The following is a 26,103-nucleotide window of genomic DNA, read 5'->3' as shown; positions in this document are numbered from 1 at the left end:
CAACGACGACGGCGGCCTCATCCCTGCTCAAGATGGCGGACGAGGGACAGCAGCAGCAGGGGGAGGAGGAGGAGGCGGCGGCGACGCCGGCAGCAGCGGCGGCGGCGCGGGCAGCCGCTCAGGCCAAAGCGCGGCCCAAGGTAACGGCGGCAGAGAAGGCGGCGAGGGAGATGCGGGGGATGGCGAGACGCGAAGGCCCGGAGATGGGACGGGGGTGGGTCGCGAAGTGCCCGTGGTCAATGAGCCTGGCCAGGCTCTAAGGCCTCGCAGCGGACTCGCAGACGCAGCGAGACGTTCGTCCTCGCAGGCGCAGCGAGACGTTCGTCCCCCCCACCCCTGCCCTGTGTGGTTGTCTCGTGTGGCCGAGCGGTGGTGTAAGCGGTTCGTGGTGGCGCGCAGTGGTTAGCGAGTTGCACTCCACGAACCTGGCGGCCAGAGTTAGATTTCCGCTCACGGCCACCAAAACCAGTGACGTTTATTTGATCCGGTCTTGTGCCTCCTCAAACGAGTACCCGGTGCGGTGTGTAAACAACGCCACTCGGGGAGACAAAGGCGGCCGGGCGTGGTGCTGGCCACCCACCACATCGCGTGCCGTGCCGGCCTTCATAGGTGCTGCTCGCAAACAGCACTTGGCCCAACAGTCTGTTAAGGCTACACGGGGGATCTTTGTCTTTGTGTGTGTGTGGAGCGAGGGGGAGCGGTGGTGGAGCGGTTAGCGCGTTGTGTTGCGAAGCGGGCCACCCGAGTTCGATTCCCGCTCACGGCCAACATCGGTGACAATTATCTGAACCGCTCCTGGGCCTTCCCTAGGTCGACTCAGCCCCAAATGAGTATCTGATGCGGTGTGTAAAACATCGCCAACTGGGGATACAAAGGCGGCCGGGCGTGGTGCTGGCCACCCCCTAGTGTGTCGTGCCGGCCTTCATAGGTGCTCGCTAACAGCACTTGTCCTAAAAAGTATGTTAAGGCTATTACGGGGTGGGGAGGGGGGTCTTTGTGTCGTGAGGGATTACGTAACAAGGGGATTATTCTGCAATGATTGTTGTGATTTGATACGTGAACCACCCGGCCAACGTGTTTAGCAGCTCACAAGCAGCAAACGTTCTCCCCGTAGTCGTGTGAATTTTTCTCTGGGTCCTCCGGGTTTCCCCTCCACATTTAGAAACATGCGTTTAGAGTACCTGGTTGCTATAAATTGCCACGTAATACGCCACTTCGTTGAGCTATTATTTGTGGTCACGTCGTTATAAAAAAAGAGCGATATAGTTCGGTGAGCATTACCTGGTAAAATAATCAAAAATAGTGGCGTGCAGTCCGCAAGCGGCACTTGTGCATAATTCTGCCACCCCCTCTCCCCTTGTGCTCCGAGGTAACTCGCGCACACCTCGGCGTCGTCGCACCACGTCAGGATGAGCTGCGTCCCTGCCTCACTGCTTACGCGTGCCCGTCATTTCTGTTTTTAGAAGATCCAGTTCGCGGACCAACTGCAGGAGCTGAGCAAGCGGCCCATGAAGACGGGAGTGGCCGCGTTCTCGCGCTCCATCTCGCAGTCTTCGGCAGACAGCTACAGCTCCGGTGACTTCCGCACAGCGAGACACACGAGTCGTACGGCAGCGAATGAATGGACGTGGAGTTTTGTGTTTAATGATGCCGACCACAAGCGTTCAGTTCACTGCGAGTGGAGCAGACAGCGGCACGTAGTATTTTACGACGATATACGTGTACGTCTTCAGTTTTTCTTCATATTCCGGAATCGGAATAAAATCGGAAGAATTTTTATTTATTATTTTATCGGCATCGAGGCTCTCACAAGGCCATGCGGGAGTGCGTGTGGCTCAGTTTGGCGCCAGATATCATAGAGTACAGTTTTGACGCTACAATTCTCTGCGACGAGTCTAATTCCTTTAAAAACAACAGCATTCCGAGATTCAGTGGTAAAAGGGACCCACTTTGCAACTTACAGACATTCCAGAACAGGAAAAGGTGAATACACCCACTCACAGTATTAACCAGGATGGCCTGCAGAGTTCGATCAGCGAATCCCCGCTCCCAACGGTGACCATGGTTTACTGCAACTGGGCCCGGCTTCCTAAATAGGTGTCATGGCATCACAGGAACAACCAATCGGATTCAAGCCAGGTATTAACCATGATGTCATGATGCCTGTTTAAGAACCCAAGGTCATTAGCACGGTTATTCTGATTTCCTGGCTTCTGAGGTTGCTTGGTGCAGTTTGAAGTAAACGTAGCGTATCACACTGCATAATATGACTGTGATAATTGTTTTTTAACTTGGTGAATTGAAACAAAATTTGGCATATGAAACGCTTCTACACGTGATAATTTAATTTGTTTGGCTGTGTTGCGTGGTGGAGTGTTTCGTGATAAACAAAATTGCCCAGATCATTACGTGGCCTAACCCAAAAATCTATGACGTGTGTCAGGTAAAGCATGATAATATTAATGATGAAACATCTGCGTTGACTGATTCATTGCTGGTTCTTGTATTTGCAGCGTCTTTCTCAGAGAGCGAGGATGAGGTTTCCCCGAGGGAGAAGCGACAGTCGAACTCCAAGAGCAGCTCAGACTTCTGTGTGAAGAACATCAAGCAAGCCGAGTTCGGCCGCAGAGAGATTGAGATTGCCGAGCAAGGTAGGGAATGATAATCGTAGCGAGAGCGACAACGGTGATTTGTGTTTGATGGAGCCGCCCTCCTTCATGCCCGGACGTTTCAGCGCTTTGCACACAATAAAGGGCACCCCCACAATGGCAGCTGCCCCGGTGGGCACAAGGTGAACTCAGAACCTGGTCAGCAAGTGAGTATTTAGCTGCCAATAGGGGAGGGGGGAGGGGCGATGATTCGCCGTGTGTAATTCTAATTGAGTAATTTGTAGGTAATTTTTCAACATTTGGCTGTTTTGTCAAATACCAGTTACATTGTATCGATGCTTTTTAGCTATGGGAGAAACTTGGAGGAGAAAACCCCATGCAGAACAAGGAGAGGACATAAAAATTCCATGCAAAAAGGCGGCCGAGTCAGTGGCGTAGTGGTTAGTGCTTCTTGCTGCGTGCTGCAAGTGTTACCATGGTGCTTCCGCCATCCTGCCACCCAATGAAAATGAATGAATGAATGCACCATTGCAGAGATGCCGGCTCTGATGGCGCTGAGGAAGCGAGCCCAGGGGGACAAGCCCCTGGCTGGAGCCAAGGTGGTCGGCTGCACACACATCACGGCGCAGGCGGCGGTGAGCCCACACCCTCGCCGTCAAGCTCGCGTGAACTACACGGCATCCGTGGGCCCCAGGTCGGCCGTGGTCGAGTCTTTGGTTTTGTGGTATATTCCGATTCTGATGGGCGCTGCCACAGTGGTGTGGAACAGTTAGCAGCAGCAGGGGGTCGAACCAAAAAAATGTCAAAACCGAGTAAACCAGTAATTGCATGAACCAAAATTGAAAACCAAACCTTCCATCAAATGTCCTGCTCTGGAATGAAACCCCTCTCCTACAAAAAGAGCATTTGGTTACTGGTTTAAATGAGTTCCTTCATGAAAAATTGTGCTTTATAGATTCACTAATTACTCTAGTGGAGACGTTTGCCACGGTCAGTTAGGTCGCTCGGGAGCTACCACAGTAGTGCAACGGTCAGGACACTGGACCAGAGTAGTTGGCTCGATTTAAATCTCCTGGCCACAGGGCCGTCCATAGGCAGGTGTGGGCCCCTTCGACCCTTTAAAACTAAACTGGAAGTATTACATCTGATACCGTGACGTCGAAACGCGGGGCCCGGGGCGGTCGCCATGATTCACCGGACGGCTCTGCCTGACATAACCTTCTGCCACCGGACAGCTCTGCCTGGCCATGGCAGTTGAAACAATGGGGGGATAAGTTTATCAGCTCACCATCACCTCTGTCCACCCAGCAGTTTGCGTTTAGTATGGGTATGCTCACTTTCAATGCATCCGATCAACGTGGAAGAGCACGGCAAGTTCTTTCGTCAATGGCGTGAGCAAGCAATTAAGGGCCACACCTTTACTTTTGTACTTAAAAGAGTTTGGTTTGTGATGCTAATGCAATGTCATGTACGATGCTAATGTTGTGTCGCGTGAGACACTAACACCGCGTCGTGTGTATGCGCAGGTGCTGATAGAGACTCTGTGTGCCCTCGGGGCGCAGTGTCGCTGGGCAGCCTGCAACATCTTCTCCACACACGATGAAGTGGCGGCTGCGCTTGCGGAGTCCGGTGGGAATGCGAGCAAATCCCACTCTCCCATACTACTCGACTAAACTATTAAACAATTTATATTTTACCAGGTAAGGCCCACATATAGCTCTTTTTCAGAAGCGACCTGGATATCACAAATGATAGCTCAACGAAGTGGCTTATGTGGGAATTTCTAGCAGCTAAATACTCTAAACGCACGTTTATAAATGCACGTTTATAACCGGAGGACCCAGAGAAAATACACATGACCACGGGGAGAAGATGCAAACTCCAAATATACAAGCATCAGGGTTGGGATCGAACCCATGACCTCCTGTTTTCCAGGCGAGGTAGTTAACATCTCACTGCCACCGTGGCATCACCACAGGAGGTGGCAGTGGCTGACGCTCATGCTTCACAGCATAAAGTGCCTGGATTCCGCTCCCAGCTTGCATGCATTTCTGTTCTGCATCGGTTTCCTCCGGGTTCTCTGGTTCCTCCCGTAGATAAAATAAAAAGAGTGAAACCTTGGATTGCGAGCATAATTTGTTCCGGAAACGTGCTCGTAATCCAAAGCACTTGTATATCAAAGCGAATTTCCCCATAAGAAATAATGGAAACTCAGATGATTCGTTCCACAACCCAAAAAATACTGTATTCATATAAAAATTATTAATACAAAATACCTTTTATATTTTTATTATTTAAAGTAATCAAATTTATTAGTTACATTTAATCGTGGCTGGTGTGAGGGAGACGAGAGAGAGGAGAGGAGGGTTATTGTGTTGGACGACTTTCACTTGCAGTACAGTTACAAAAGAACAGTCACTACACTTGGACACAATAAAAAAATGCTTTACGCACACACACGTGGTCACACCACTATAGTAAACAGTATACGCTCGCACGGATGTTGACTATAAGAGTGAGGCACGCCAACTGAGACCGAGCATTGGAGATGATTACCCACAATCCCGCAGCGAGAGAGAGAAGAACCATTGGCTCAGTTGTGATCACGTGACGCTCGGCAGACAAAGCGTATACTGTACGTACTGCTCGTATTGCAAGACATTGCTCGTTTATCAAATTATTTTTTATTTTACAATATTTGCTCGTCTTGCAAAACACTCGCAGACCAAGTTGCTCGCAATCCAAAGTTTCACTGTATACCAATGCTGAAAAATTAGCCGCACAATTATTTGACTGGTGATACATGTCGCGGCACACTCCTCAAAGAGAGTCTTGACACTCGGGCGTTTCTGGGTGAATACACGTAAGAATAACAGTAATACAAATTGGGAGAATTCCCTCCCTGTTCCAACATTAATCGATTCCTCTGTCCTCAACCCCACGGGCTCCATCATCATCACTCTGCTAGCAAAAGCCAGATGGCCTGCTCGCCAGTGGCCACTGTGAGCTTGGGTGTAATCTTATACTATTCCCTTTCATCATCATCATCATCATCGTCAGCCATGGTCAATCCACTGCTGGATGAAGGTCTCTGCAAGCCGCTGCCACTTCCCACGATGCAACAATCCATCCAGCGCCTGCACACTAAACGATTTAGTTGTTATTTTATCGACCGTCACCCCTGTGAGTAACTTGTCCTGCCGGAGCCCATTTTGCTTCACAGTTTTTAATGATCTCATTAACCTGTGTACGTTTCTCTAATCCACGTGCTCCTTTTTTTTTGTGTGCGTGCATCTCTCCATGCTTCTTTTGTGTGCATGTTTCGCTCTTTGCCCGAATCACCTTGCACCCTGTTGGCATTACCCTGCCATTAGGCAACGATGATTGCTGCTGTGGGGTACTCATTTTGAATGACGTCAAGAGAACTTTACATCCACAGTGAAGGGTGCGGCGTGTATAAACACGTAGATTTTTATTATTATTATTTGATGCAAAAACACTTGGTGAAAGAGTCGGTTGTACAAAGTAAGTCTCCATAAAAAAAAGTATAGAAATAATCAGACGAGGTTTTTTTTTTAGGTTGATTGATAGTTCTGACATGTTTATGAACAAAACACAAACTTTTAGGAATATTGTACCATAACAATCTACAAATGTTTATTTTATACAACACAAATACAGCCTTAATGGCATTGGCATGGCAACTTCTTATTTTAAAAGGTAGTGAGTGGGGGAACAGAGTTGGGTACTCTCAGAATCCGAATGAAGAGCACACCAGAGTGACTCAGCATGTTCTTCTCTTGCAGGCTTCTCGGTGTTTGCTTGGAAGGGAGAGGCAGAGGATGACTTCTGGTGGTGTATCGACCGCTGCATTAACGTAGAGGGCTGGCAACCGAACATGGTCTCCAACGCACCACACCCACACCACGACACATGCCGCACACACACACTCCACACAGAAAGACAAAATAAAGACAAAGATCCCCCGTATAGCCTTAACAGACCGTTGGGGCAAGCACCTATGAAGGCCGGCATGGCACACGAGGGGGTGGGTGGCCAACACCACGCCCGACCGCCTTTGTCTCCCCAGTGGCGATGTTTACACACTGCACCAGGTACTCATTTGAGGCTGAGTCGACTTAGGGGAGGGCCAGGACTGGTTCAGATAATCGTCACTGGTGTTGGCCGTGAGCGGGAATCAAACCCGGGTCGCCAGGTTTGTAGCACAGTGAGCTAACCGCTACACTACCGCTCCCCACCCACACCCCCATGCATGCCGCACACACATCCCAAACATCCCGCACACACACCCCACACATTCCACACACACATTTCACACACACTCCACACATTTCACACACACACCCCACACATTCTACACACACACTCCCCACACACATGCCCAACACACGCACCCCACGTACACACCCAACACATTTCACACATACACCCCACACATGCAGCACACAAACCTCACACATCCCAAACACACAACCAAAACATTCCCCATACGCACACATAGTCCAGGTCTATTGATGGTATCATAGGCCTTGACCAAGTCAATAAAGCAGAGATGTAGATCCTGTTGAAATTCCCTATACCTCTACTGTAACAGATGGACATAGAATATGGGGTCCATGCAAAACCACCCTGGCCTTAAACCACATCACCGTGCTTGGCAAGGCGAAGTTGAAAAATCCTTTCAAACACCTATCCCGGAACACTGTGAAGGAAGATGCCCCGGTAGTTGTTACAATCAGTGTGGGCGCCCTTATTAAAAATGGGGACCACCAGGGCATACGCACACACCACATACTGCACACACACCAAGGCACCTGTTCCCTCCCTGAAAGGGTCGTCATCTGTACACGGCATTGGCTGAGTGTGTATTAGTGTAGCCATGTGTGAGCAGTTGGTGCATTACAAACTGTCAGTAGCTTGGTAACAGCAGTGACGCTAGGCATCACATCAGTATACTGGTGTGTGTTGTCAGCTGGCTCAACGGTAGAACGAGTGCCTCACTATCAGAAGGTTGCGACATCAAATCTTGTTTGGGGGGTTGACTCATTCCATCATCCCTCCATGGTCGATCAAAACGAGTAACACTTTGTGAGGAAGGTCAATGGGCAGACTTGCCTCTGCAATAGAAATGTGCAATTTTCACCACTGGCTGAGGGCAGTGGACAGGAGATGAGTTCCGCCTCAAATGCTCATTTGAGCAGGAACTCGCCAAGTCGTTGGGTGTGACAGCGATGGTTTTTGCGTGTTTTACCGCGCGGTGACGGTGAGATGGTGACGCCTGTGCCGACAGATCCTGGATGACGGCGGGGACCTCACCCACTGGATGTACAAGCAGTACCCGTCAATGTTCCGCACTGTGCGGGGCATCGTGGAGGAGAGTGTCACGGGCGTGCACAGGTGCTTCATACACAACAACAGCAACCGCCATTCGCCACTAAGTGGCGGTGATGTCAACACAGCGCTTGTGCCAGGCTATTTGCAATTTCAGGCCACGTTAAGTGTCGAATGCCCGCTGGCAGGGGTTCCTGGGACAGACCCAGGTGCTATGGGTTGAATGACTGAGATGACTGGACGATGCACTACCTGTGCCCCTCTACTGTGCTGTGTTTTAGCCGCCTGGCTCAGTGGTAGAACGAGTGACTCGCAATCGGAAGGTTACGATGTATAATCCTGTTTGGGGGTTGACTCATTCCATCATCCCTCCATGTTAGATAAAAACGAGTACCACTTTGTGAGGAAGATCAATGGTGGCCGTCCTATTGGCAGACTTGCCTCTGCAATAGCAATGTGCAATTTTCTCCACAGGCTGAGAGCCGCCTTCCTAAAACATAGCACAGATTGTCACCATCACGACTGCTACGCGTGTTTTATTCAGGAAAGCCTCGCCCAAGCCTCGAGACTCAATTTCAGGAGGGTCCTGTTAAGTTTTTATCTGGTAGGGGACGATGATTGCTCTGTGTTTCTCTTAAGTATTTTTTCTGCCTAGGGCCGCTCCCCCCTGATTGCAGTTTGTCCCTTTGCCGCACAAGGTGACTGCAGCAACCTGCAATTGGACATTATTCTGCCAGTCAAGAGCGATGATCGCTCTTCTCTGTGTCATCCCAATTGAGTAATTTGCAGTGTAATTCTTCAAATTTGGCAATTTTGGACCTTGACGCCGGCGCACAACAGCCTACTCTTATTCGCATGACGTCACAGGATTGTTAACGAGTGCAGTGGACGGCAGGTGCGTTATGGTTTGGGTAGATATTGGAGATTGCTGCGATTCTACTGTGCAGCGGCTGCGAGATCTGGCGTTGGGTAGAAAGCGTCGGTAGCAAGGGAGGTGTGGTGGCGCCAGCATCTTCGTGCACGATGACAACTTGATCCTAAGTGTTAACCAGAGTAGCCTTCCGCATTCAAACCACAAATCTCTACTACAGGCTGGTTAAAGCACTACCACTGGGCCACGTTGCCGCTCCATAGAACGACGTTGCCCCTAACGCCATCTTGAACTTGGCTGAATGCTACCGTGGCATTGCACGCGATTGTTAAATGCTCCTTGTGGTGGTTGCTGTGTGTTTGTGTGCAGGCTGTACCAGCTGTCCAAGGCCGGCAAGCTGTGCGTGCCAGCTGTCAATGTTAATGATTCGGTCACCAAGCAGAAGTTTGATAACCTGTACAGCTGCCGGGAGTCCATTCTTGATGGGTGCGTAGGGACTCTGAGCGCAACTCACACTGATAAATGTTAACGCGTGTTGTGCGTTCTATGTATTTGTATATATATATCTCTAACCTGGAAAATATCCCTTGAGGTGGAACGGCTCATTTGCAACGGTGTCCAGGGTGTCAAGGGATGCATACGTAGCAAATACGTAATGACAAATATGGTAAATACGGTAAGGCCTCGTTGTTGAAAAACTGGAGAAAGAATTCGCGAATTATAGACACGGTATATTTATATAGGAAAAAGGGGGTTAGATTCTCGTGTCCGACAACATACAAGAGAAAATAAAAATGTTTCAAAATATTCATCCTCTGCACATAAATAGCATCCGTATACTTAATTAAATTGTACGATGATACAAATAGATAATAACACAAATAATACAACAAAATATAATACATGCAACAAATTAATACATTTTGCCTGAACATTTGGAAGTTTAATTTACCTCAACGCATAACGTCGGGGTCACTTGAACGTTAACGACACGCCACCTAGGCGTCCATATGGCACCTCAACGAGTGGACGGCTAGATGCACACGCCAATGCTGCGTCTACTGCACATTTGCGCCGTGCGTGAGCGCGGCGAGTGAGTGTGTTACACAATGGCTTGGGTGCACCCACATGGGGGCCACAATGTACAACTGCACCAGCACCCCTCCGCCATGATGCAACGTTGCGCAAATCGCAAATAGTCAAGGGGAAAAGATGCAACATCTGGAAACCAGTATACAAATATGAAATTGCGAATAATCTAATTTCGTGAAAAATTCCACAAATGAAAAGGTTTTACTGCGCGTAAATATCCATACACACATACATAGCAAACGTCAAAGAAATATGCCTAAAGAATACACGTATTATTAAGCATGTTGAACTTTTTTCGCACCGTACGTAGCCAACCGTGCTAACAGACTGTAGGGGCAAGTGCTGTTCACGAGCACCTAATGAAGGCTGGCACAGCACAAGAGGGTTGGGTGGCCAGCACCACACCCTCCACCTTTGTCTCCCTCGTGGCGATGTTTACACACCGAACCAGGCACTTATTTAAGGCTGAGTCGACCTCGGGGAGGTCCGGGACCAGTTCAGAAAATCGTCACCTGGTGTTGACCGTGAGTGGGAATCAAACGCAAACCGCTACACTACTGTTCCCCATAGAAAGACAAAGACACACATCAACATATAAACATTGACACTCACGTACATATACCTAGCAATCGAAAACAGGCCACATATATCGAAAACAGGCCTAACAGTTGGTGTCACCCGGTGCGAATCGCACCGGGTGACACCATCAAAGGGGGTGACACCAAAATGACTGTCTATAACATTTGTGTGCAGTGTTTCAGCAGAATTTTTTTTTTAATAAAAATATCGCCGTAGTTTTAACAACAAAAACATTTTTCTTAAGCCCAGCTTACATGTACTGTATCGATATACCTACAAGGCTAAAACTCTGTGCTAACTTACTTTTTGAACCTTCTAATGCGCTCCGGTCAGAGCTGTCATTGTTACCCAACTACGCTTCAAGTCACGTGGTTTCGTCTGCACGCGCCACTAGCACGCGCTGTTGTTTTTGTCGCTGCTGGCGTTTTTATAGTCGCTGATTTTGTCTCATTTTCTGGTGTTTTAGCTACAATATTGTGGTAATTAGTATTTGTGAACCTATATCAATAACTATTTTGAGAATGAGGTAGTAATTAAAGGAAAAGGAGAGAAATAAAAAAAGGTTTCCACTCAGTTACTAATGTTGTAACTAATAATGTTGTCATTCAACGTAGAAAGATTGTACGAAATAATTTTGTTAGTATTCATATCATCTAAGAAATATTACATTTAAGCAATTTACAATTATTTCACATGTTATTTTATGATTAAAATTGATAATACACTTACATGTAGAACAATTATTATTGAATATATAACTCTTTGATAACTAAATAAAGAAATTGACAATTTAAAACATGAAGTGGGGGGAAACGCTATGTTTCTTGATACATGTTTAGAAATATAACTTAAAATCTTAAAATAATTTTTTTATTTTAGTCATTTTTTATTTTCTTTAAAAGCATCACTGCCTTGCAAATATATATCTGATTAATGTAGTTCTTAAATGTTTTAACGGTTTTTTTTACTTTGAATTCTATTGTTTTCTTACCGAATATTTACTTTAACCACATGAAGAAACTATGTAAAAGTACACTTAGGCTGTACGTATGATATTGTAATTTGAAGGTGTAATTTGAATTTTGCTAGTTGTTTATGTCACTACTATTGCCATTACATTCAGTGATATACGGGAATTACGATTTACGAGTAACATTAGTACAAAAAACATTACTTAAGGATTCTTTATGGTCTGGTACGGGAGGAGGTCCATGGGGAGGGTGACACCGTGAGTTACCGCACTGGGTGACGCCAACCCTAGTGACGTCACTGCACATACGTATACACCTTTGTCTCTACTTTGTGTGAAAATCCCATCCGGTTATAAAAAAAAATATTAATGTCGCCCAACCTCACGTGTCTTGTGCAGTCTCAAACGGACAACAGACATCATGTTTGGCAGTAAGCAGGTGGTGGTGTGCGGATATGGAGAGGTGAGCTCTTGTGTCTGATACAAACTTATCTGGGGTCGAGCACCAAGTTCCTACCTAAACTGCACTCAATAGAATCCAGAGTAGAACAGCAGTCAGGGTGATGGATGATCCAGCACCCATTGATTCACTCCTATCGCTCGCTTACCGGTGGTCCGTCGCCTCCGTGTCGCTCTTCTGCAAATGCAACTGCCGTGGTTACCGTTCTCGTGAACTTCACTCGTTGATTCCTGCACCCGTGTTGAGGACTCGGGTCTGCCACACACCGAATGCTTAATGTCATCCACACTTGTGTTTAACCACCACCAACACTGCAGGGCATAGCAACTCGCTCAACCACTCACTCGCTTAGCCACTCACTGATCTATGCACCCACTAACTCAACACACTGTGGGTCTCGACACTTCCCTTTCTGATTATTCCCTCGCATCGTCTCTTTTCCCCCAAGTTGTTGCAACTCTCATCACAACTTTGATTATGCTGTTTGTTGCCGGCCGCTTGATGTTTTAGGGCTTTGGGGCTGTCTTTAGAAAAAATGTGTTTAAGAAAAAAAATATCTAAATGCGAGTGTTGTGGGCAAGTGCAAATGTTATTCGCTGCTTGTTGTGTGGTTCACCCAAAGTTACCATAATGGCAAACTTTGGATTCACTTCAATATTCCATGCCTCATCAGCAGTCGGGCAGTCAATCGGTTTGATTTCTGCTCTCAGCCAATGTCGGTGACGAATATCTGAATCATTCCGTGGTTTACGCAGGCTATTCGCCCTTAAATAAGTACCAGTGCGGTGTGTAATGAACATCAGTGCGCATGGTGTTGGCCAGTCCACGCCTCGTTCGCCTTCGGAGGTGCTCGCTGACAGCGCTTCATCTTTTTGCGTGCAGGTGGGCAAGGGGTGCTGTGCGGCGCTGAAAGCGCTGGGTGCCGTGGTTTACGTAACGGAGATGGATCCAATATGTGCCCTGCAGGCCTGGTAAACATGTCAAGTGGTTCGGTCCTCTGCACCGATACATTCACAGAGTGGCAGTGCTTTCGCAAAAAACATTACTGTGCTATCGTTAATGTTGGCTGCGATGGCTATGCGTTAAATCACTTCACGTAGTCAACAAAATACACAGACAGCACACGTTTGTGTCTCCATATAAACAAGAATACTGCGTGGCTCAGCTGGAGAGTGAGCGGAAGGTTATGAGTTCAGATCCTGATTGGGGTCGACTCAGTCCATCATCTCTACAGAGTCAATAAAATTAGTACCACTTTGTTGGGAAGATCGACAGTAGTTGTTCTTTGGATGGACTCGCCACCGTCACAGGAATGTGTCATTTCCATTTCTGTCTCTGCAGGACCCTAAACAGGAGATGAGCAAAAATGCCTCTGCTCAATTTAGTAGGAAATCACTGACTATATAGGACTCGTTTTATCTCATCCAAACTGTTCAACCAACACACTGCAGGTTGCAAAAACACACCTACTCACCCACTCACTATCCCACTCACCAATGCACTGACCCACTCAGTCTCCCACTCACTCACCCACTCACTCACCCCCACATTCCACCCATTCACCCAACCAGTCACCACACTGCAGGTCACAACACTTCTCTTTCTGCTCCTTCCCTCGCACTGCTACACTTTGTAATTCCCTCCCATCGTCTCCTTTCCCAAAGCTCTTATTAGTACCCTTGCTCAATTCAAGAAACCTTTTCTTACTTCGATAGTGCTATTTGTGGCTGACTGTTTGACATATTGGGCCTTTGAGCCTTTGCTCACCAACTGTTTTAAAGGACGAAATGAAAATAATGAAAGACCACATGTTGTGCGTTGTGGGAATGCAGCTTAGAGGGCTACCGGATTGTGAAACTCACGGAGGTCGTGCGTCAAGCAGACATCATCATCACCTGCACAGGTGAGCTGCGTTGGGCCCGGCGGCACACGCCGCCACGAGGGCCCCCGTTCCGAACTCACTCGCGCCGTTCACAGGCAACAAGAACGTGGTGACGCGAGAGCACCTGGACCGGCTGAAGAACGGCTGCATCGTGTGCAACATGGGCCACTCCAACACGGAGATCGACGTGGTGAGTGCGAGCTGACACACGCTGGCACGCAAACGCTGACAGACACTCGCTTGCTCCCTGATATGCGCTGGCGCATACTGGCACACAATCGCTTGCTGTGACACGTTAACTCATGCCGACACGCTGACACGCGCTCGCTCCTGCTGACATGCTGACACACGCTCCCCCGCTAACACACACGCCGACACACGCTGTCATGCTCACACGCTGCCACAGACACACCGTCATGCACTGACACGCTGACACATGCTCGCTAACACACAGTGAGACACTCGCGGATGCACGCTGACACCCTGACATGCTCACGCGCTGACAGACACGCTGACACACAGGCACCCTCTCACTGACACGCAGTGACACGCACGCTGGAACACGCTCGCTGAAACATGCTGACACATACAGGAATGCTTGTTTGCACAAGCTGACACACACCGACACACGCACTTTCTTGCTGATGTATGCGTCTGTGTGTGTGCGTGCGTTTGAGCAGGCGAGTCTGCGCAGTCCTGATCTCACGTGGGAGCGAGTGCGAGCTCACGTGGACCATGTGACTTGGCCCGATGGAAAGCGCCTCGTTCTGCTGGCCGAGGTACGGCCATGATCAATCCACTGCTGGATGAAGGCCTCCTCAAGCTGTCACCATCTCTCACGATCGTCTTTATCATCCATGGCCTATGCGCACTCCATTTAGCTCCTGCACACGAGTTGATTTCATCGCTCCATCTGCGTGGTGGACATCCTCTGCCATTCCGTAATTCGTCTTCTTGCCGTGACGTGGCCTGCCCAAGTCCCCTTCCTGTTATTAAGCCATGATGTTTATAACCTGTGCATTTTCTCAGATCTGTATGTTCATCCTGTGTCTCGGTGTCATTCCCAGCATGCGTCATTCTTTGCTTTTTTTGCGCACTTTTCATCTTTTGTTTCATTTTACTTGTCAGTCTGCACGTGCCTCATGCATTCACCATAGTGGGTTCTACGCACTCGTTAAAAATGTCTTGGGGACTTTGCCACGTTTCGTTATCACGTTCGACTTCCTATATTATTCCAATCCGCTCTCACACACATTTTTCATCATCATCCTGGTCCATCTTTAATTAAAGCAATCGCATCAGATAAATTATGACACAAGGTATAGGACAATAAAGGATTACACACAACCACATCTGTGACACGGCCCAGCAGGCTGCCTAAGAAGATGTGAGTGGGTGAGTGAATGGTTGAGTGAGTTGGTGAGTGGGACAGAGAGTAAATGAGTAGGTGTGTTGTTGTGACCTCCAGTGTGGTGGTTGAACAGTTTTGATGCAGGGGTTCGTGGGTGTTCAAATCCAAAGGTTTCCCTGGTTAATACTGCAGTGTATGAACCATAAAATACCACGTGCCATCAGTTTCACTCACAGTGGCCAATAACTATTCACAGTGGCTGACGTCATTTTCAAGAGTGGGAAATTTTGTGCAGGTGCCACGGTCCAAATTTTACACGCCACAAATTACTCAATTGGGAAACACGCAGAGCAATAAATCATCGGCCCCTACTGCAAACACTTTGGAGGACCCTCGTGAAGAAGAGTCTTGAGACTCGGTGAGGCTTTTCTGGCTCTTGAGACCCTCAGGGCAACAAGATCCAACAAGGGACATGATGGTCTATGTCCTGCGTTTCTACATAATCTGGGACTATATAGACAACACTGGCTTACACGCCGCTCTTCACTGTCATACACAGGACAGGCCAACTCCCGAAAGAATGGACGCAGGCCAAAGTCATCACCATTCTTCATGCCCTCCACCTCCAAGCTGAGGGAACGTGCCATGTTTGCCAGGCTTTCCTCATTATCGACCCCCAAACGATCGGTTGTCAAACTAGCCTTAGCTGCTGCAAAACAGACCTTTACCTTCACCACCCTCATAGAGGCTGGTTTCCAGCGTCAACAGAAATCGGCACAGCAATGATTGACCTCTCTGGTGCCGCCCATGACACTGTTTGGCATCGTGGCCTGCTGCTGAAGTTGACCAAAATAATGGGATGTCGTTCTTATTCACCTAATGGACATGATGCTCAGTGACCGTACTTTCAGGGTGCACCTCGCTGATGTCTCTGCGTATTGTTGCTTTCTTTTTTATTTTGCTCTCTGCATTTGCTCCTTTGCTGGTGCTTGATTCATTTTTTTAAAGCAATTCCTTTGCTTTTTGCTGTTTTTGCTGAACGTTTTTAGGGCCGTCTCCTGAACCGTAGCAGCTCGAGTGTGCCCTCGTTTGTGCTGTCCATCACAGCCACCACACAGGTGAGCTGGCACGCAGTGAGCGTCGGTGCTTGGTAGTACAACTCGCCACTCACCATACCACTCATACTATCGATACCAGTCACTGACCACGCACACTCAGTCGTGATACCACTCATACAATGCCAGACACACTCACCACTCATACTGACGATACCACTCACACTCAGGATGCCACTCACACTTACGATGCAAACTCAGTCACCGCTCACGGTATCACTCACACTCACCCTCGATACCACTCACGATACTATTCACCACTCTCACAATACCACTCGCACAATATCACTCACACTTATTATACCATTGACACTCATGATACCACTCATCACTCATAATACTACTCATGATGCCACTCGCACAACTCGCACATACTCTCCACTCACACACACGCACCAACCACACACGCAGACTCCCACTCACACACACCAACACACTCACGTCAGACTTGTGCTGATTGTACCAGAAGTCATGCTCTTTTTCTGGAAAGTGTGCGTATGCATATGCTAAACGTAAAAAACGTGTGATGATATGAGATCCCAATACTTGCATGTGTGCATGTGTGCTTGTGTGTGCACGCGTGTGTAACGGTTAGCGCTACGCTGCGCAACGAACCCGGCGACCCGAGTTCGATTCCCGCTCACGGCCAACACCAGTGACAATTATCTGAACCAGTCCTTGGCCCCCCCTAGATTGACTCGGCCTCAAATGTGTGTGAGGGAGACAAAGGCGGCCGGGCGTGGTGCTGGCCACCCACCCCCTCGTGTGCCGTTCCGGCCTTAATAAGTGTTCGCTAACAGCACTTGCCCCAACAGTCTGTTAAGGCTATACGGGGGATCTCTGTAACGCCAGATCTGAACACATTCCCAGTGAGCTCCTTCTGCAGGTGAGGTTGTGTTTGGTGGGTCATGTAGCTCGCATGCCCAGCCACCGCATGCCCAAGCAACACCTGTTTGGCCGGATAGAGGGGGCTAAACGGATATGACACGAGGCTAGAGAAGAGATGGAGCTGATGCGGTAAAGAAGGATGTGGAGCTGAGCGGACTTGCAGAAGACCGGTATCAGCGGTGTCGACCTTTATGGAGAAGGCTCGTGAAGGACGCGACTGGGCAGTTGGAGGCAGTCGCGGTAGTTTAGCGATTAGCGCGTTGCGCTACGAACCCAGCAAACCGAGTTCTATTCCCGCTCACTGCCAACACCAGTGACGATTATCTGAACCGGTCCTGGGCCTCCCCTAGGTCGACTCAGCCTCAAATGAGTACCTGATGTGGTGTGTAAACATTGCTACTTGGGAGACAAAGGTGGTCGGGCATGGCGCTGGCCACCCACGCCCTCGTGTGCCATGCCGGTCTTCATCGGTGCTCCCTAACAGCACTTGCCCCAACGGTCTGTTCAGGCTATACAGGGGATCTTTGTCTTTGCGCGTGTGTGTGACAGGCGCTGGCTCTAATTGAACTGTACAATGCTCCAGACGGACGCTACAAACAGGATGTGTATTTGCTGCCTAAGAAGATGGGTGAGACATTCACTTCATCCCTGCTGTGCATTCTTTTTCACTCTTTGACATTCGCAGCGTTCATAATACTGTTAGGTTTGTTACGCGCTGCACAGCCGTTCGTATGGTGGCCGTTAACACGGTTCTACTTCTTCGCAAATGAACTCCAGAACTCCCATTAGACCGGCACCTATGGGACACGCTCAGACATGAGTGAGGGAAGCTGACAAAGAGCTTCAGAATCCCAAAGACAGTTCAAAAACGTTATGATATCTGGGAGGATCAGAACAAAACGCTCAAGGCTCGCCCATCGCGCTATGCCCCAAAGGATGCCCTTACTTGCATACTCTGTTCTACAAAATATTGTACGCACAGAAACGCACAAGTGTTGTTTGTGAGCACATATGAGGGCCGGTATAGTGCACCTATGATGGGGTGGGTGGCCAGCACCATGCCCAGCCACCTTTGTTTCCCGACTGGTGATGTTTACACATTGTTACATATCGCACCAGGTGCTCATATATGGCTGAGTCAACCGAGGGGAGGCCCAAGACTGATTCACATATTTGCTACCGATGTTGGCCATGAGCGGGAATTTAACTCTGTTGCCAGGGCACCGCATTGTGAACAAAAGACTGTGTCGTCTAGACATTAATGTTATTTAATGTTTTTTTAGCCGGGAAAGCCTCACTGAGTCTCAACACTCTCTTTTTCAGGAGGGTGCTGCTAAATTTTCGTAGTAGGAGGCAATGATTGCTATGTTCATCCCAATTAAGTAATTTGCAGGTAATTTTTTTTTTCAAATTTGGACCCTGAGGTTGGCACACAATGACCTACTCTTCTTCGATGATGTCAAGAGATCTTGAACGTCCACTGCGAATGAAGCAGAGGGTGCGGAGTATTTTATGGTTAACACTGAAGTTATTTACCAGGGCGGCCTGCCGAATTTGCACCGCGAACCTCTGCAACAATCCCCAAACACGCTTCCACCGTTCCACATTAGTCCCCGATATATTTCCAGACGTTGCAATATGTGGCCTGATCATGTGAAGAGAAAATCGGTCTCTATTGGAAGCACGTTATTGTTGGTGCTTTAACAGACTGTGTGTATAACCTGTGTCCGTGTCACAGACGAGTACGTGGCGAGTCTGCACCTGCCAACATTTGATGCTCATCTCACAGAGCTCACAGACGACCAAGCCAAGTATCTGGGGATGAGCAAGAATGGGCCTTTCAAGCCAAACTATTACAGGTGGGCAGCACATGCACGTGTCATAGATCGGCCCATATGGTCTTAACAGACTGTAGGGGTTAGAGCTGTTAGCGAGCACCTATGAAGGCCAGTACGGTGCACGGGGGAGTGGGTGTCCCAAGTGGCAATGTTTACACACTGCACCAGGTACTAATTTGAGGCTGAGTAGACCTAGGGGAGGCCCAGGACCGGTTCAGATAATCGTCACTGGTGTTGGCCTTGGGCGGGAATCGAACTCTGTTCGCTGGGTTTGTAGCGCAATGCGCTAATCGCTACGCTACCACTCCCCACTACTAAGGATCCACGTGCATCACACACACACGCAGTCGCTGGAGTGCAATAGATGTTTTATCCTTGAACCCGATCAGGTGGATCATAATCGAAAGGTTGCTAGTTCATATCCTGGGGGGGGTTGACTCAGACCATCATCCCTCTGGGATTGTAAATTGAGTACCACTTTGCCAAGAAGATCAACGGTAATTGTGTCCTGTGGATGGACTTTCCCCCATCATAGGAATGTGTAAATTCCACGGACACTTGGCTCAGGGCCGTAAACATGAGCATCACTCACTTTGGCTGCTGACCTTTGATGCCAGCCTTGTCCGTGTGACTGACGCAATGTTAGGCCTAATGTCTGTATATACGTTTAACTTCTTTTGTACTATACATAGCCAACCGTACTAATCAGAGGTGCGGGCACATTGGATGCAGATGTTGGTCAGCGTCGTTTATTTCACAAGGAGACATATTAAACCCTAATTTAAACACTTATAACAGCATTGCTACCACTGCTCACGTTGAACCAATGCTCCTAAATAATGCACTCCCAGAATGCTATGCGTCTGATCGGTCTGTCTACCTGGCGGGACAGACGGGTGGAGCAGGAGGATGTCGCCTGTGAAGTAATTTTGTTACATTCTCCACAGAGACGCTGGTGATCTTTTTGGGTCACTTGGAAGGACGTTATTAACCAGTTTAAGTCATAACTGGCTGTGACGTTTCCATCTTACCTGCCGATATTAGTAGTTATTTTCGACTCTCTGGTGTTACATTAACAAGTTAAATGTCTTTACATTAACAGGTTAAATGTCTCACTAACACAGCCACCTTTGCTCGTTTTCCTCGATGTGTGGCGGTGGCTCTACGATCTTACATTGACATGCTAATCTCTCACAAGACAATGGCCACCTCCACAGCTTCGTCTTACAGTGACATGATAATCTCTCACAATACAATGGCCACCTCCGCAGCTCTGTCTTACAGTGACATGCTAATATCTGACAATACAGTGGCCACCTCCGCATCTTCGTCTTACAGTGACATGCTAATCTCTCACAAGACAATGGCCACCTCCACAGCTTCGTCTTACAGTGACATGCTAATCTCTCACAATACAATGGCCACCTCCACAGCTTCGTCTTACAGTGACATGCTAATCTCTCACAATACAGTGGCCACCTCCACAGCTTCGTCTTACAGTGACATGCTAATCTCTCACAATACAATGGCCACCTCCGCAGCTTCGTCTTACAGTGACATGCTAATCTCTCACAAGACAATGGCCACCTCCGCAGCTCCGTCTTACAGTGACATGCTAATCTCTCACAATACAATGGCCACCTCCGCAGCTTCGTCTTACAGTGACATGCTAATCTCTCACAATACAGTGGCCACCTCCACAGCTTCGTCTTACAGTGACATGCTAATCTCTCACAATACAATGGCCACCTCCGCAGCTTCGTCTTACAGTGACATGCTAATCTCTCACAAGACAATGGCCACCTCCGCAGCTCCGTCTTACAGTGACATGCTAATCTCTCACAATACAATGGCCACCTCCACAGCTTCGTCTTACAGTGACATGCTAATCTCTCACAATACAATGGCCACCTCCACAGCTTCGTCTTACAGTGACATGCTAATCTCTCACAATACAGTGGCCACCTCCACAGCTTCGTCTTACAGTGACATGCTAATCTCTCACAATACAATGGCCACCTCCGCAGCTTCGTCTTACAGTGACATGCTAATCTCTCACAAGACAATGGCCACCTCCGCAGCTCCGTCTTACAGTGACATGCTAATCTCTCACAATACAATGGCCACCTCCGCAGCTTCGTCTTACAGTGACATGCTAATCTCTCACAATACAGTGGCCACCTCCACAGCTTCGTCTTACAGTGACATGCTAATCTCTCACAATACAATGGCCACCTCCGCAGCTTCGTCTTACAGTGACATGCTAATCTCTCACAAGACAATGGCCACCTCCGCAGCTCCGTCTTACAGTGACATGCTAATCTCTCACAATACAATGGCCACCTCCGCAGCTTCGTCTTACAGTGACATGCTAATCTCTCACAAGACAATGGCCACCTCCGCAGCTTCGTCGTCGTGGAGGTAGCTCTCCGATTTACCTGATCTCACATTGACATGCAAATTTCATCACTAGCCCCGCCCACTTCGCTTATGACCCTTGGGCTACACCCATGTCAAACCTTTATAACATCCTGCCTCAGCAGCTCTCCCGCTACTTTTTCACCTGATGACGATTGCTTGTGTTGCGATCGAAACATCGTGATATTTTTATGATTTTTTTCTATCTACGTGGCTTTACCGAAAGACCCAATGAATATGAATTCCTGCAGTCACGAAAGCTTTAAGTCAATATATAAAATATTGGTTACCAACATCACATTTTCAACCTAGGAGTTGTTACAAAGGACATTTTATAAATACAGCCATTTTCTTCCTATGTGCCGGGGAATGGAACGTGGCCGAGAGAACGTCCACTGAGGTTCGTGTGCATGTGCTGGGTGGATTGTTGGGTTGCCACATCGCGAGAGCTGGCAGCCCTCCCCAAGGTGAGGCTTTCATCCAGCAGTGGATAGATCGTGGCTGACGATGATGGGAAGAGTGACGTGTGGTGTCGTCTCTAGATATTGACGCAGACCAAGAGGTGGAGCTAACGCCAGGCCGGGCAGCGGAGCGACCTCCTCGGCACGGTGTGCTGCGTCGGCGACCGTAATCATGAGCCCCCTGGTGGTGGTTACAATCATTCAGCTTAGTGTAACCACCTTCCTCACGCAGCCTCGTCCCCACCGGGGCACCACTGACGCCTACTGTGCTAGTACAATAGAGAGGTTTGTGTGTTTTTTTTTATTTGCCAGGACAGAAGACGTGTGTGTGTGTGGAACACTATTGAATATGTGTTGAATGAAAACCCCTTCATCTTTACTGCCAGGACAAAGTGGGTGGCCGGACATCACCAGACACATTTGAACCAAGTTAAATGAATGTGTTTATTATCTCAACACTCATTCATGGAGTTGTTGAAACAACCCAATATAGGACCACAGAGCTTAGGCAATTGTCAATTCTGGCTGCCTTCCTTTCTCGTCTGGGGTTTCCCCGCGCCTTCGCGTTACCGATTCTGCGACGTCCTGACGCGATGTGCACCCGTAACGACGCTTTATACAAATACAATAATTATCATTCCTATTCTCACTCAAACAGCGACATTTCATCACATTTTCAGGGACTATTACGAATATGCAGCAATGCTTAGTAGTGGAAAAAATATTTTATCATCGAACGTTTTCACAAAGTGAAAATGCCTGACCGGGTGTGTTCACGATTTCGCGGTTAGATGGAGCACAGCGACGTGCGCATGTTGTCGTAGAGAGTAGTGTCGCCTTAGCGTGCGTCTCCGTTTCAGTGCTAGCGCTGTGTTTCGCATTGAGAAGCGAATTGACTCTTCTGTCAATGCAAGCTAAGGGCAAATCAAGTCGCCCTTCTCCCCTGCCAAAAGGGTCAGTGTCTGCCGACGTTACACAAGGTGCGATTTGTCACATTTCCAGTGTGTACGTATGTAAAACTTCTTTCGCACCGTACGTAGACAGCTGTGGTAACCGGAGGTGCGGGCAAAGGACAACAAACTAAGTATGTATGTGTGCTGCACTTCTTTCGCACCGAACGTAGCCAACCGTGCTAATCAGAGGTGCGGAGAAGGACAACAAACTATGTATGTATGTTGAACCTTGGCACCTTACGTAGCCAACCGTGCTAATCGGAGGTACGACCGGAGGCCTTTGTGCAATAATAGATTGACACATAACTGATAGTAACAATAAGAATTATTACACACATAGCAAGTGAATTATCTTGCCTTACTGTGGGATACGCACTTTGAAATCATTATACTGATGCATATTAGCTTGGGAAGCTTCGCAGAGTCTCAAGACACAATTTCTGCAGGATCCTGCTACATTAGGATGTTTGGTTAATTCCAGCAGTGCGAGGTTTGGCTTCTTGTGAGAGGTAAACAGAGAACCTGGAGAAAAGCCAGCACAGAGGAGTGGATCACACTCAAAGCTCCACCCAGATGGATTCAATAATCCATTGCTGTACTGCCATCTTCTCGCCAGCCCCGACACTACAGCACCTGCTATTCCCAAGCACCCTCGCGCTCGACCACGATCCAGGCTCTCGGCCCGACTGCTGGCGGCAATGTCCAGTCACTGAGCGCAGCGGTCCCCGAAGTGACGAGCAGCACCGAGGGAAACACGCACCCTCCCATCACATCACCCCCCATCTCCCTACCCCATCACATCACCCCCTATATTCCCATCACCACCCCACTATCACCTCCGCCCCCCCCCCCTCCGTCCCATCAAATCGCACCTTGCACGTTGGTTAGCCGCACGCTGGAATTGCAATCCAGAGGTCGCCATTTCCATGCAGTCTCGCGGTTGGTGCGACAGGTGATACAATGGGACAAGTTTCTCTTATCCCTCCCTGGCCGTTTCAATCTGGCCAGCAGTATAAATAGGCGCACCACAGTCGATTTTGGCAGGTCGCGTGTGTTGGGGTAAATTGTGGTTACGCCCACCTCTTCCAAACACGCCTGATCGGCGTGGACAAGCAGATCAATACCATTCGAGAATTGCCTCGAGCGGAGGCCATTCTGCCAAGCAGTGGCGTGAGCGCGCAATTGCGCGCATCTCTCCTCGTCAGCCAATAGCCAGCTGTAGCCTTGTCCGTGCAGCAGGGTCCTGCGTGAGTCCACTGTTCGCCATCTGTTGCGCGCGCACACGAGGGAATCGCCGCCACCTCCCCAACATTACCACAGCCCCGTGGCTGCAGCTCCGCACGATCCGTAGTGGATTTAAATCGCCCGAGTCCACTCTGTTTAACGCGCGGAAACTGCCGGATGCAGTGGAATAATTGCAGCGTATCAATTGTGACACTTTGTTTACCCAGAAAAGCCTCACTGAGGGCCTCGAGACTTCCTCCGGAGGGTCCTATCGTGTTTTCGCAGTGTCGGGCAAAGTCGCGCCGTATTTCCCAGTTGAGTAGGTTTCAGAGTAATTTTTCATAATTGGGATATGCTTCTGGGCGCCCCTGACACGGACGCGCTCCAACACTGAAGCTTGAAAACCCAGGTCTAGTCCTAGCTTCCCGGGATGAAAGTGGAGCCCCTTTCAAACATCCACGTGTGCAGGGGCAGCAATCCGCAGCGCTTTGGTAACGCGTTATCCGCCGGTTTGCTTCCAGTGCCAAATTACATTCACATTCTGTCACTCGGGGGCGCGCCTCATAACTCCCGCTTAGAGGTTCTGTGTCATGCGTGTGCACCTTGGCATAATGCGTTCTACACTAACGATTACCAGTGGAGAGTTCATGCAGCTCAATTGAGGCATTGGTACTCGTCCACCGTTTACAGCCCTACAGAGCCGGTGGTGGAAGTTCCACGTTTACCACGATGGAGGCGAGTCTCTCCGTAGGATAACCACTGGTAGACTTCGCAACACAGTTGTTGATGTTTTACAGACCCGGAACGGATGATGGGCCGAGTCAACCCGCCGCCCCCAACCACAATGTGAACTCAACAACATTCAGATTGCGAGCCACGCTCTGAGCCACCGGGCTCGTTTCAATGACCAGCAAATTGCATATTTCTACACCTCCAAAATCGTGGCCCAACGCACCGAACAATATACCCAGCGCTTCTGCTAGACCCCCACATCTGGTATATATTTGACACCTAAGCTAAGCTCTGTGCCTCCTGCAGTAATTCACTGCACAAAAACCCTCCACCGTGAAAATTACATTCGCATCTCCCTGTAGGATGACATCGCCCTGCGCACACACTCGGGGAAAGCGGTGTGGCCCCTTGCGAATGTGGCGCGGCTTGGCGTGTGACGGTGAATCCGTGGGGTCGCAGTGGGTGCAGTGCTGGGCGGGCGGGTCGGGCGCGCACCTTCGGCAACTCGGCTTGCTTTGCGTTGCGACAGAATCGCGATTGCGCGGGCGTTTTTGCAACCAGAGACGCGAGTTCCAAAGCTTGGGTCGCGATTTAAACGACGTAGGCAGACATCTGCGTGCCACGGGAATGGCGTGTGGGCCCGAGTCCTGGCCGCAGGTCGCCTTGGCCGCCGTGACGGCGCACGCAGCTCTTGTCACAAGGCGCGCCAGGGATGTGGGTGGGTTGCGTTTCGACGCTCGGGGATTTCGCATTGCAAACGCTTGATAATGGACTCGTCAATAGCGCCGTGGTCCTGAATATGAAAAGTGTATACTGTACTGGATTAGGCGACGTTTCGGGCAGTGGCCCTTCACAGCACACACGGTTAATGTGTTGCACATCCAGCGCGCTCGAGGCAAAGGGACGCTGGCTTTATTGGTTCGCCCCTAAAAAGAAAAGGACAATGACATGAACCGCGACGTGTGTACACCAGAGCCGTGTTGGAGCGATTCCGGTCCCATTTGCGTACAACCACTAAATACCAACGCCTCTGTTTACGGGCAAGAATCAAACGCGCCACAATGCGCAAAGGTGCGATTTGGGGTAGGAGGGGGAGGGTATCAATTTGCCCAAAATGTTTAATTATCACGATGATTGCGTAAAAATCGGAAATACTTCCCGTCGACAGTGTCTCGCGTCATGAGGATCTTGACGAGTACAGTTCCGTTGTTACTGTGTCTGCAAATAAACACGGCTATTGCACTCGCGCGTAAACACCGTCGTGTTATCGCCGTCGCTGCTGCTACTTTTTCTTCTTCCTCCTGCCCT

At 49.0% G+C, this 26,103-nt stretch overlaps 1 protein-coding gene across 1 annotated transcript; it reads left to right on the top strand.

Annotated features, from left to right (window-relative positions):
• On the top strand, window positions 1–26,049 carry LOC116947597 (S-adenosylhomocysteine hydrolase-like protein 1). The gene is made up of 17 exons (XM_032963539.2): window positions 1–140; window positions 1,464–1,575; window positions 2,514–2,651; window positions 3,144–3,244; window positions 4,136–4,238; window positions 6,416–6,510; window positions 7,921–8,027; window positions 9,202–9,318; window positions 11,873–11,936; window positions 12,816–12,904; window positions 13,766–13,836; window positions 13,911–14,005; window positions 14,496–14,594; window positions 16,216–16,284; window positions 17,719–17,797; window positions 18,908–19,028; window positions 21,968–26,049. Exons 1-17 carry the CDS (start codon window positions 33–35, stop codon window positions 21,972–21,974), a joined length of 1,575 nt encoding a protein of 524 aa, XP_032819430.1. The 5' UTR covers window positions 1–32; the 3' UTR covers window positions 21,975–26,049.
• The last annotated feature ends 54 nt before the right edge of the window (window positions 26,050–26,103 follow it).

The sequence above is a fragment of the Petromyzon marinus genome, chromosome 30 (genome assembly GCF_048934315.1).
Source record: "Petromyzon marinus isolate PM22_M1 ecotype Great Lakes invasive population chromosome 30, UKy_Petmar_22M1.pri1.0, whole genome shotgun sequence".
Lineage (NCBI taxonomy): Eukaryota > Metazoa > Chordata > Hyperoartia > Petromyzontiformes > Petromyzontidae > Petromyzon > Petromyzon marinus.
This window is presented reverse-complemented; position numbering and strand designations above follow the sequence as displayed.

Excerpts from the sequence above, each read along its gene's own strand:
- LOC116947597 (XM_032963539.2), top strand. The coding sequence starts at position 33 with ATGGCGGACGAGGGACAGCAGCAGCAGGGGGAGGAGGAGGAGGCGGCG. Across the intron at positions 4,239-6,415 it reads GGCTGCGCTTGCGGAGTCCG|GCTTCTCGGTGTTTGCTTGG; the intron begins GTGGGAATGCGA and ends CTTCTCTTGCAG. Across the intron at positions 13,837-13,910 it reads CATCATCATCACCTGCACAG|GCAACAAGAACGTGGTGACG; the intron begins GTGAGCTGCGTT and ends CGCCGTTCACAG.